The 13,526-nt window shown below is 41.7% G+C and overlaps 1 protein-coding gene across 4 annotated transcripts in view; it reads right to left on the bottom strand.

Annotated features, from left to right (window-relative positions):
- UNC79 (unc-79 homolog, NALCN channel complex subunit) overlaps positions 1-13,526 on the bottom strand; it is a gene marked incomplete at its 5' end in the record, with an annotated part of 151,041 nt that overhangs the window by 104,007 nt on the left and 33,508 nt on the right. For all 4 annotated transcript variants that reach the window (XM_081144717.1, XM_081144714.1, XM_081144715.1 and 1 more), the window contains 5 exons: positions 51-174; positions 721-911; positions 5,240-5,470; positions 6,833-7,004; positions 8,869-9,098. In XM_081144717.1, the coding sequence (XP_081000843.1) occupies positions 51-174; positions 721-911; positions 5,240-5,470; positions 6,833-7,004; positions 8,869-9,098 (948 nt within the window). The remainder of the gene's footprint in view (positions 1-50; positions 175-720; positions 912-5,239; positions 5,471-6,832; positions 7,005-8,868; positions 9,099-13,526) is intronic.

Genomic DNA, 13,526 nt, shown 5'->3' with positions numbered 1-13,526 from the left:
TCACAGGCTAAGAACTAGTGCCCAAAATGATCAAAGTATCATTCACTTACATGAAGCCACAGAAGAGCTTGTTCCTGCACAGAAGAAGGGTATCCTGTGAACCGACAGCTGATAAAGCCAAACATCTCTTCCATTGAAAAAGGTAGAGGACAGAGCTCAATGTCAAACATTTTGCTGGAAAGCAGAGCAACAAAAGTAAATGACCGGTGGGCACAGAGTAGAATCTCCTGTTGCATTTCTAACGTGTTATTCGGGAAGCCAAACACTTCATGTTCGTCTATTACAGGAACAGCTTATGTCATTGGAATAGATATCTTATAAATAATTCATATGCTTGTTAATAGCTTTAGTGTTCATAGTCACATTAGGCTTAACAGAAGGCAATGCATTTCTAAAGAATGGGAGTTGCTTCCCAGCATCTAAAAACATTTTCCTTTTGTACTTTTCCCACTTTATCCAAACTAGAATTATGTTTGAAAATAAGCAAACAATATGGTATATCTATTATTCCACAAGAACAAAATCTTTTCTAAACAATTCCAAATCATCTTAGCATGATTTATAGCAACTGTTCCATTTTTCAAGTTTCTCTATAGGGTTTTGTTAAAAAGTAAGCAAGATTATATAAAATGCTTAGCACAGTGCCTGGCACACAGTACATGCTCAATAAATGTTAGATATCATTATAATTATGGTGACTTCATCAAACTACTTACCCACCTTAATACTTCCCTGAATTCTTTTAACTGGTTATCTGGGACTTCCGTTCTGATGGCTTCCAGCCATTCTGGCATAATACACTCCCACACAGACTGGTTGATCACATTGTAGGGGATCAGGCAGAGGATTCGGTTGAGGCCTTCCTTCAACTGAGTCACTGTGCTGCAAGACTTATCCCAGTATCCACCGACCTGAATGCAGTTCAACAGCAGCAGGAGAAAGGAACAGAATGCACTTATTTCAATTATACACAAAGATTTCCTAAAGGAAATGGGTACGGAGAAAGGCCACAATCCATTATATCTGAATCCTAGGCCAAGTATCCTCAGAGTGAGACCTGTAAGAATCTACAAACCATCCAGATCCATTAGTTTAAAAAAAACACCATAGTTACAAATACATCCAAATATTAATCACAACTGAATGTGAGCTATTCCATTGTGGACTTTCCAAAACACAGATGAATTAAAATTCCAAAGATGTATTCCTAACAGGAATTCTATTGGAGCATTTTATTTCTCATGTTTGACAAACCCATTACAAATATGTGCAATTATACCTATACTTGAGAGAAAAAGAGATTTCTACTACTATAAACTTTGTATTGAAGATTGTTCATTGTGGAAAACAAAGTGGCACAAAGAGCTCCTGTTCCCTATGCTGTATACGCTGCCACAACATTTTCCCTAAATATGCTCAAAGGCTGGTTGAATCTATGAATAAAAAATACTGGTATTTTTCCCTAATTAAAATAGTATATTAATTTTTTAGAGCAGAAAAAGTTAAAATCATAATTTAGTCTCTGTGTCTAATTCCAATTTTAGATAAATTCCTATATTCTTATTATACATATCAAAGTAACAAAGGGTTAACTGGTCCTGACTCTTTACCATGTAACACAAAATTTGTGGGACACTGCCTTATTTTAAATGAATCTAATTTTAGATGTTTAGTTACTAAATCTAGAATTCCAGAGTATTCTAGATAAATCAATTCTATTTAAAGCTCAACTATCTTTTTGGTATCATACTGGCCAAAATCCTTGATGATTAACTAGATATTTTCAGGAAGTGACCAAATTTCTGGACTTGTTGCTGTTAGTTAAGCTGACTGATAATGATGAGACCAGGGAAGGTATCCTTGTTGAGGCTCTTTGGCTATGAAATTCATGGTTAAGCCACATAAAGGCCTATTGGATTTGAGTCACATTTTGGAACAGATATCCCTGTGGAGACCCCAAACAGTCAATGGCCAGAAAATAGATCCTTTTATTTGGAAAAGGTTTTTATATTTTAAAGGATTTTTAGATCCAAGATGGTGGTGGAGTAGGTGGATATTACATTTACTTCCTCCCAGGACCAAATTGAAATTACAACTAAAATATAGAGCAACCAACCTGAATAACCAACTGAAGACTAGCTGAGGAAAAGCCTTATAACCAAGGACTTACAGAGGAAGGTGTGGCAGGACAGTAAGGAGCTAAAAAAATTCCTGGGCAAGTGGAATGGGGAAGCTGAGACAAGAAAATTAAACAAAGCCGAACAGTTTGGGCAGCTTACAGCCAGTTTATGAATCACAAGACCTTATCTTCCCCAACCAAAGACACTTTGAGGGCAAAAGGTTTATACCTCTCTTCCCTAACCAGAGAATACATAGCTTAAATCACCCTGGCCTGGGAAAATAGAGAACAAAGACCCATTTAATACCATTTGTGCCAGCTAAACCCAAGGACAGATTAAGTCTGAGGGACAAATAACAAAACCCCAAAATCATTTGGATGGTATCACTTGAGGAGAGTATGCCTGGCAGGATAAATAGCCACTAGGGCAGGAGGAGGGCAAGGTGGGGAAGGGAAAAAAGGGGGAGTTTATCTCACCCACTGAACAAGGAAGTCAGAAGTCTTGGGACTTGCCAAGATAAAAATCACCAGATGTTCTCATGAGCTCTGAGAAAAGCCACAACTATGTAAAAGGGGAACCTTGAAACCTATAGGGAGGAAAAGTATAAAACCCTTGAACCCTCACCAGGTGGGGCACTCAGACTAGCTGAGTTGCCCACTTATGCTTTATGCCAAGTGTATTCTTAATAAATTCACCTGCTTTGCTTCCTTAATAAATTCGTTTGCTTTGCTTCAATACTGCTTTCTGTCACTCATCTGAATTCTTTCTTGCAAGCACAACAAGAGCAGAGGAGGGGAGAACCAGCCCCCTTTGACTCAGGTGGTACAAAGGTACAAAGCCACATCAAGACTGTTAGGAAAGGCAGAGACATGAAAAGGGCTGGCCCCACTCCCATGGGCATGGCTTAGATTCCAGAAGGATATCTCAGCTGCAAAGGTTCTCTCTGAAGTGTGGGGTCTCAATCCCAAGCCAAGATCCCCAGCTCAGAGCACCAGAGCTGGGAAGAGGCACCTATATAACATCTGTGAAAATTAGCGTGAATTCTGTCCTCCAGGGAGAGATAAGAGTCTACTAGAGACACAGGTGCCCTCTTAAAGAGCTAATACACAAAATCACATTTGCAGCCACTCACCAGTGGAGGCAGGGAGGAGTGGACTAGAGTCACATGAGGAGAGACCTGGGCTTGTAACTCTGGGGAGAGAGCTGAAACGACAGCCCCAGAACATCTGTACTGAGTCACTCTCCCACAACACAGATGCCACCTTTCTTGGGTGGAGCATTCCCCTCCTTACAGCATCAGCCTGGGGCAATACAATAGCCCCACCCTCTAGACTTCCTGTCACCCTACCCTGCAGAGCTTGCACCCTATTGAGGAGTCAGCTGCCTGGGCCAGGATGTAGGGATCTGGGCAGACTCAGGGGTGTTACTGACTGAATTGTGTGGTTTTGGGGTGGAGGCCATTCCCCCCACTTTTCCATGAACCTTATTGGCACCTTCCCCTCATAGGAGATCCATAAGCTCTATCATCCAGAATCCCAGCAGCCCCGCCCTGCTGAGATCGGGCTCCTGGCAGAATCTGGGACAGACTGAGTTGTGTGCCTCTAAGAAGGGGGCCATTTCTCTTTCACATGCCCCACTGATACAGAGCCTGCCCTTCACATGGCCAAATCTTAGTTTGTTTGGGTCTAATAAGCTCTGCTGGCCTCACGCTGATGACTCCAATATCTTGCCCCACCACAAAGTTGTGCAAGCACCCAGCAGGTTGCAGCTAGACTTGGTATACCCTGGGTCATTTGCCAAGTGGCCTCAGACCCAGCACTGGCTCCAAGTCTGAACCTGTATTAATCTGGTGAATACCACTCGCCCCTATCTGGTGCCTCACTGAAAACCTACCTCATGTAACTGATTCAGCTGCCCTTGGGGACACACAACTCAGTGCCATTAGCATCAAAAAGCCCAAAAGAATTTTCCTTATCTTCCCATTCAAGTATTAAAAACCTTGTATCTGTGGGTATTGAGAAAGTTACTCATCTCTTAGTACTCCTGCATATAAGAGTAAATAAACTTTATCTCTTCTCTTATTAATATGTGTGTTGCCAATTAATATGCAGGCCCCCAACCACTGAACCCAAGATAGAAAAGTTTTCCTCCCAACATAATCATTTCTTCTTATCTTCCAGAGTCAGATGACACCAGCCCTTTACTATTCAGAAAGAAATAATAATAGGGAATATATCAACACAGTCAAAGAATGCCAGGAAATGGAAATTTCCATTATGCAAAAATCCAGTTTTATATGTGAGTCAATAGGTGGCACCAAAGAAGGAAGAAGTACATTTTGATAAATGCACAGAACACTCAAGTCCTGAAAATCTAACAAATGCTACTTATGCCTTTAGATGGTCTGTGTTCTCTTTTATTCTGAAATGGCTTATTTAAATTGAAAATTGCCTCAAGACCCCATAGAAAGAAACCAAAACACACACATACACACATGTGCACACATACACTTAGAAAATACCTTGAAAAATTTTTCATATATTGCTGCTAAAAACTGATTATATTGTAATTAAGAAATATGGGGTCTTCTCAGCCATACATCTGAAGCCTGGGATCCAGAGGAAGAAGCACAGAGAATTTTGTCCTATAGCCAGAGGAAAAACCAAAAAAGGTTTGGGCAGCTCCTGAACCTGTCTGACATTCCAAATGGGAGGGCAAGGACTTCTACCTTTCATTAACAGAAATATATGTGAAACCACAGAAATTGCCCAAAGTAAACGGTCGCCTTTCACAGACCAGAAAAGGACTGAGCTCTAGCAACCTCACAGGGAGGCTTTTTGTTTCTGTTTCTTGATGAAAATATTCAGCAATGTCAGGAAAGAATATCCCCTTAAATTCTTAAAGATACCTCACACATTCATCTTCTGCTCTTCCCCATCCCAAACCAACACCAAAGCAGGACATCACCTAAAATGTACACACTAAACTCGTTCAGCTGAACTGACTAAAATACAAAGTGTTCCTGTTCTGCAGACACTGATAACACTCTAATGGCTAAGGCGGAGCTTCTCCCCAAGTTCTCCTCTCCAGCCAGGCCTGAGCTGTAGGCCTCCACTTACCCTGGCAAATTCCATTGGTTTGGGAAGAAGGCACATGACCATGACATCAAAGCGAACATCGCATACTGTCTTCAACCACTTGGTAACAAACTGAGGCTTCAGTTTTTCTACCAAACTTCCAACTTCATCATCCATCATATATGCTGTGGAGTGAAACCACTGGAACACCATGGCCACCAGCCTGGCCAAGCTTTCCGTAGGTGTGTTCTCGCTGGGTGTGCAGAGGCTCACCTGGAAATAGACAGATTAGACTCTGCTTCAGCCTCCATCCATCTTTACATAATTATTACATGTTCATTTAAAGTCAGAAGAAAAAGAAATATGTCCCACATAATCCATTTCAAATAGACAGTTTTCTAAATGATGGAAGATCACTTATCTTAGAAATTGTGTTTCTCTCTTCAAGGAGAGGGGATTGCAACAATCATTTCCCCTTAAGACTGTACCTCCCAATAAGCCTTTTCTCCTATAAGAAATATTTTACATAATCTGCACTAGATAGATGCTTTTAGAAAGCTACGTCTACAAAGTGAAATTTCCTAAATATCTTCCGTGAAAAAAATAACTATACACATTTCAGTTCTAACATGACTGGATTTAGCTGAGAATTTCCATCAGGAATAATTCTGAAATGTTCGAGCCCCCACCTCCAATTCACCACATTATAAATAGGCGTTTTAAAACAACTAATCATTCATTCATTCGCTTATTCTGAAATAATCTTTTATTGAGCAGTGGAGTAGGGCTTAGGAATATAAAAAATAAATAAACCCTATCCTTGCCTTCAAAACGTTCACAATAGTAGTCACTGTGTCATTAGACAATAAGTTCTGGGAACAAGACATGTGAAATCAACAATTAAATCCCAATTTGGTTTAAAAAAAAAAAAAAAAGACTTTTTTGGGTTGGGTAACCATGTGAAAGCATAAGAGATGTATCACTATGGAGACTTAGTTCATATCTCCAGTGGGCAGAAACAAAAGTCTGCTTCTCTGCAGAACTGGCAAATCCAGCTTGCTTGAAATTTTGGATCTGTATGTTTGATTTTTACGGAACAAACGTTGCAGTTCAATCAGTCAATCCAATTCCTTGTGTTAGTGTGGCTATAATTTCTTTGGCTATAGGCAGACTTGCAATAAATACAAAAAAAGCTCCACAGAGACTTAACTTTCAAGAAAAATTTTATGTATACAGACAATAGGGTGAGAATGACCTGTAAATCATATTGAATCTAATCTTTCAGAATATACCCAAGCTATCTTCCCATCTGTTTCCTGTCAAAAGGTACAGCTGAAATAGTCTAGAGCCAGGCAAAGCAGGTTTCAACACCTGGCTGTTCATTAGAACCAACTAGAAAGCTTTTGAGAAGCTCCCGGGAATCTAGAGTGAAATCTGGGCATGCCATGTTTTAAAAGCCTCCCCGATGAATCTAACATGCAGCCCGGGGTTGGGTGCCACTGTCCTGGGGCATAGGGCCCCAGGGCTGAGGCTAACTTTGCCCTGCGCAGTTGCGCGGGTTCGAGCAGGAGGGAGAGGGCTGGGTGCACGTTGGAGTGGGAGCGAGCGGGCGGAGGGCAGCGCGGCTTCTCTTACTAAGAACCATATTCCAAACTGGCTGAGCAGCCGCTGGTCGTGCTTGTCGTCGTCCTGGTTATCGAAGTCGGCGTTCTCCAGGGAGTGGTGGGAAGAAGACAGGCCCAGCTGCCGCCTGCGGCTCAGCTCATGCTCCCGCTGCTCCGCGTGGAACTCGGCTTCTTTCAACAAGCTGCCAAAAAGGACAGGGCTTTTTAAAGGCTGGTTTTAGGCAGAGAGGCAGGGAGAGGGGGGAAGAGAGGGAGGGAAACATCGATTGGTCGCCTCCGGTAAGCAACCCAACCAGGGATCAAACCCACAACCTGGGTCTGTGCCCTGACTGGGAATGGGACCTGCAACCTTTCCGGGTATGGAGGACACTCCAACCAACTATGCCACACGGACCAGGGCCAAAGAGGAGAGATTTTAAGTTAGACTATCAAAAAACACATTCCAGAGGATGACCTATTCAGAGCAATTACTTTATGAGTAATCAAGCATCTTTTAAATTGGTAGGAGTTACTCCAAGAAGCCTAATTTCATTTCCTTACTATTTGTAATCCATTCCCATTTTAAAGATAAACAAACTGAGGCACAAAGAGGCTACTTCCTTCACTTAATTAGAATAAAGCAGAACTGATGCCTTCTGGCTTCTGGTTCATCACCCATCCTACTAGAAGTCAATGCTTCCCCTGTATCTAGAGTGAAGCTATGTGGACATCAAATGTATAAGATGACGAAAGACTGAGGATCTTGTACCCAGAGGAAAAATATTCAATATCTAGTATTCAAAAACCTGAAAATGAGCAACAAAGACTCCCTTTCCAATTTGCTAAACAAGTGACCGTTTTTAAAAATAATACCCAATATTGGCAAGGGTGTAGCAAAACTAACAATATCATACAGCACCTTTGGCATTATGAATTCGTATACGCTCTTTAAAAATCACTTTGGTGCTGTATCAAAGCCATTAAAGTATTCATACCCTTTGACCCAGTCACCCACATCTGGTCATCTACCCTAAGGAAATAAAAAATATAGAAACAGCACCATATGCATACATATGTATCACTTATTTATAATAGTAAAAAAATAAAAGCATTCTACCTATTTAAGGGTGGGAAAAATAACCTGGATAAATATTATGTATCCACTAAAAATGATAAATATGGAAACTACACAACAACATTGAAAAGAGCTAATGGTATAATGTTATATCAAAAAGAACTGTGGATACACTGTGATTACAGTTATTGAAATAAAACATGCATTTGAATAAAACTAGAAAAAAGTGCAAAATGGATGATAATGATGAATCAACAGGTACAGTTGATTTTTTTTTTCTATTTCCAAATTTCTGTGATGTCTCATTTGACAACCATTTATCGCATTTCTACTGTGTCAGCCACTGGGATGGGAGAAACAGAAAAGACTGTCCCTTATTCTTAAAACTTACATTCTAATATTATTTCTTTAATTTTTAAGAAACTTGCCTCAATGAGTATTACACAATAAGAGAGTAGGTCTAGACATCCCCATTTCTAAAACTCCTTTCTTTGTCACATAATAGAAGAAAAAGCCAGGAGCCTGCAGGACTGCCCCTCTTACTCCACAGCCTTCTGGTTGACCCCAGTGCTGACTAACCCAGGGTTCTCCACCACTTCACTGCTGCCAGTCAAGCCCCAGGCCCCCCACCCCTGCTGGGACTGGTGCCCCACTTCCCTCCCCCTAACACCCACTGCCGAGCTATCGCCGCGCGCACCGCTCTGGATCACAATTGCCTGCTTCTGCTTTAAGAGGCCTTAGGTGGGTAACCTGAGGGCAGAGACTACATTTTATTCTCTTCTGCCTCTCAAGTGCCCAACTCATGCCTGGCACATAACTGGCATTTGATAAAAATGTGTGTTGAATGAATGAATTACAACATCATCACTGTGACACTGTGCTGGGCTGAGGGCACTTGAAGTTGAATTAAATTTGCACATCTCAGTGTGAGAAGGGTGGCTCAAAGCCAAGGCGGTATTTTCAGAGCAAGCGACTAATAAACTGCCCGTTACCTAATCACGGCCTCCACGGCGCAGACAAGCTCCTCGGCGCCGCACTCGCGAGTGTTGATGGGCGGAGGGGAGGTCTGATAGAGGTGGGTCTCCGAGGCAGCCCCCACTTCGTTACTGTGATGATTCGAGTGGCACCTTTTGCAGTACCGAACAGGCCTATTTCCGTGAGGATCACAGCACCCTGCTGAAAAGCAGGTGACAACTGCTCTTCTAACATGGGAACTGCAGTTCTAGAGGCAAAAAAAAGTGAAATCAATTAAAATGAATCACTGAGCTAAATTTGGCTCAGAATTGGAAGGAAGGGAAACTAAAGGGGTCATCAAAAGTGGCAGCTTGTTTCTGAAGTGCCACTAGTTTCCAGAATGCAGGTCATCTCTATCCAGTTAGATTTCAGTCACAGTTAAAAATAAAGGTGAAAAGTGGTTTCTATCAGTGTGCATGGGAGAAACACTTTACATATGAGTGGAACTGTGTCAGAAAGCCCTCTGGAAAGTCACCTCAGTCATGGGGGCTGGAGAGCTCTCTGGATTATTTTGTGTTAGTGTTTCAGGAGTTTTCAGGAGACATATGAAGAAAAAATTAAAACCAGGGTGCAAAGAGAGCACATCACAGCACATCAGCAAAGAAAAGGAATAATTTTAACCCCCAGTGTACACTTTGAAAATTATTTTATCAACCACTAACAGAGCACACATCCACAGCAGCTCGTCTGTCCTTGTTGCCGTGAAGCACAGGGAGGGGGGTGTACTACACTGAGCTGATGCACCCAAAGCAGGCCCTTCCACTCCCACCAGGGCTTTCTGTCAAGACCTCAAGAATATTGACACCACAGTAACATATAAAACGCAGCAAAAACCATTCATAGAATCACCCGTTGACACCATCTACAGGAAGGAATCAAAAGATGAAGTGAAGGAAATGAGAAAAGTGGAGCAGCCTAAGATTCTGAAGTTCAGGGGGGCTATTGTCGGATCTGCTGAGCAGAGGCAGAGGAGCGAGGTGGCATCCACACGAAGCAATTTGAGGCGCTGTCAGGAAACATCCCTGGCCTGCACCAAAAAATGCGCCCCTAGCCTGTTAGACATGCGACCACATACTCAATGTCTTGTGTCCTGAGAGCTTTTCAATCTTTCACTAGAGCTTAAAAAGATGTGAACACCTCTAGGGGATATAATATTCTAAGCCCTTATGAACTCAGAGCTTGGTGAAGATTTGAGACAAACTCCATGACAGCCACCTTGGGGAGACAGAAGATGGAAGGAGGCAAGCGCAAAGCCTACATCAAGACATTGACAATATATTGAGCTGTCAATCTGAACAACCATTTCAATGGCTTGTTCCACTCTGATTTTAGCAAGAGGCTTTGGGTACCAGCAGTGGGAAATCTCATTTTCTGAAAAGGATTCAGGCCAACAAATTATAAGAGCAAATTAAATTTTTTATATCTTTCCTTTAATTAATATTTTCAAAAATTATTTGTTAAAATATAGCTTGTTTCTTATGCATCTAAAGCCCAAGCCTTCTTTGGCATTCAAGTAGGCCCTGACTTGTCCAAGTGGGCTTCTTTCCTGCGCTGTGCCCTTTCTTTCTCTTTCTCTTTTGCACATTAAAATTCATTCTGGAAGCTCAGGAATTTTTATTGGTTTGGGGCTTCTCCTGCTCACCCACCAAACCACCACCACACCACTAGCAGTGTGGCTTAGAGCAGAGGACATCCTTAGCGCTTACTTCTTCCTTTGGGTTATAATTAGTCTTTGTTCCTCTGGGACTCCTGCTGTGATTTAAACCATAGGATACGGATATGGGTTTAGTGGGTACTTATTTGCCATAATAAAGTCCTGAAGTTTAAGGTCTGCAATTTCCACCCGATTTTCTGGTTACATTGTTTACATTCTTCCCACGTGGAAATTCCTAACCAGAGGCCCAAGGTCTTCTCATCTAAACGAAGTCCAGCTGCGGGTGAGGCTCTTGGAGTTTGGTCCTGCAGATGTGCCTCCTTGAATCCATGCCCTGAATCGAGATGGGCTTGTGGCTCCTTCAACCAAGAGAGTAAGGCCCAAGTCATACTTATATGCTCCCAGACCAGGTTATAAAGAGATGTGTAGCTTCCACCGGACTGTCTTGGAATGTTCTCTCTTCAGAAACTTCCTCATCAGGACACGGTTCTCAGAACTCTGCCATGGCCAAGCTCCATGGAGAGGCAATGACTAAGTCTCTAGTCAGCAGTCCTGGCTAAGCCCAATCCCAGAGATATCATCTAGAAGCCTTTAGATAATTCCACCTGTAAGCTATTCAAGTTTTCCTAGATGAGACCTCCAATATCATCAAGCACAGACAGGCTGTGGACTGTGCCCTGTCCAACTCCCTGACCCACATAATTAAATGGTGGGTGTTTTATGTTGCTACATTATGAATGATTTCTTATGCAGTATCTGGGTATACTACATATATTAGTATCTGGAGTACCAACTGAAAGTCAACCTGCTTTAGCACCATGTGCCATCAATTCTAAATAATATCAGCAATGAAATACTTTGCCTCAAAATAATATTTGGTTCATCAAAGTTCTAAACAATTGCTGTGGTTCCCACTAGATTTTAATAATATATTTATAAGCCACAAGTAGTCCTCAATCCATGTGGAGTCAGCTATATGCATTCATTTCAAAAGTAAACGGAAGAGATTTCCCTTAGATTTAGATTCTGCTGGGGTGTTCAAATGTTTACTCCAGCCACTGTTTCATTCACTGCTTTAAATTTTAAACATAAATAAATAACTCCAAATGGTCTCATAGAACAACAAAATTGAAACAATCAAGGTCTATCTCTATAATCTTAATGCTTATTTCAAACCTACTATTTGAATGTAGGAACATATAATACCAAAAGTACAAACTGTGCCCAAAGCAAGCTTGAACAATTCTGAACTATTTTGAACTTACTGGAAGGTCTCCAAAATAACATTCATATAAAATACAACATTTATTAAAGGGTAAGTGATAAAAATGTGCTAATTTGAAGCTTATTACTAAAAATAATTTTATCATATAAAGGAGGGGAATATCAAAAAAACTATCCACTCTGGGTGTCAAATATATTAGGTATATCACCAAAGTCAGAACATACTGACTTACAAAATAAAACTATTTCTCATCCTAGTCTCTCCAGCTTCTGAAAGATTCTCAAAGAAATAACCTCAGGATAAAAATCAAATTAAGAGTTTGCTGAATGACTGTACAATCCTGTTAAAACTTCAGAAGGATATAAGGTGATGCCCAGTTAAGCCTCTCAGCTAGAACAGGGCTTCTAATAATTTTAAGGGCAGCCTGAAATGCCCAAAGTATAGAAAGAACTATTTCAAAAAAATTTTAGGTGGCTTTGGGAGCACAGAACCACAATGAGATTTACTGAAAATCCACAAAGTTTTAAAGTCACACTAGCAAAAGCACCACCAACTTAGACTGCAGGGGACAGGCACAGCTCAATATGGAAAAAGGTCTGTGAAACCCCAACGTCTACACGCCGGAAGCAGACTTACAGAGTTACTCAGCTGCAGCCCGGGCCATTCCTTATCAAAAAGGAGAGATGTCTCAGAGAGCGCAGCAAAATGCCAGGAAGACAACAATGGACTTGGTAACTACTCCGAGAAAGAAAAACCAGATCCAATTTAAGGCACATTCAATATTCCTACAGACAGAACCGTGGTGTGCGTGGTTGGAGCTGCTATAGACCGGTGGCTGCTCCTTGCTTCCTCTTGCTCTTTTTGAACAGAAGTCCGCTGCTGTTATCATGTCCCTACCTTACCATTGTGTGTGAGGTGTGTAGAGAGCAGATAACTTGCCTTTTTAGTTAACAGGTCTCTGGATCAAGAGAATTTGCACCCCAAGAGTTTCATCAGTGACCAGACCAGGTGCACATCACAAGAGCATGGACTTTAAGCCTGAAGCCCTATAAACGGGTAAGACTTTTGAAGGTCTTGCAAGGTGGTGAGAGTATTTTGCATTTGGAGAGAATGCAAGAATGTAATGTCCAGAAGGTAGATTGTGGTGGGTTAAATATGACCACAAAATTCTTGCTGCTATATAAAAAGGAGGAATTTATTTCCCCCAGTCCTTGAAACAGGGCTGACCTTGGTACCCTCTTTGACGAATGGAATGCGGCAGAAGTGATGCTGCGTGACTTCTGGCTTCAGTCTCAAAACGCCTTTCAATCTCCTCTCTCATTCTTTCAGAATACTGCTACCATGAACAAATCCAGCCTAGCCTGGAGGATGAGACGACTAATGGAAAGAGGAAGGGCTAGACAGCCCAGTCATCCTAACCATTCTAGCCATCCCAGTGGAAGCCCCAGACAGGAGAGAGGTCATCTGGAACCAGCTAACCCCCAGCCTACTCACCAACTGATACGAATGCATGAGAGAGCCCACAGGAGTTTATCAAAAGAAGCCTAGTTGAGCACAGCCAAATGCTTGATGTTATAAGCCACTACATTTTAGGATGGTTTATTACGTGGCAATAGATAACTGAAACAGCCCTCCAAAGGTACCCATTCACGACTGATGCTTAAGGAGTTTAAATGACCTGTACCTGGTCTCATAGGTAAGTGGAAATAGAGCTGGCCAGAACCCAAGCATCTCAACCACCTAACCCAAAGTTCTTT

Source organism: Miniopterus schreibersii (assembly GCF_964146895.1).
Source record: "Miniopterus schreibersii genome assembly, chromosome: 1".
NCBI classification, from domain to species: Eukaryota; Metazoa; Chordata; class Mammalia; order Chiroptera; family Miniopteridae; genus Miniopterus; species Miniopterus schreibersii.
This window is presented reverse-complemented; position numbering and strand designations above follow the sequence as displayed.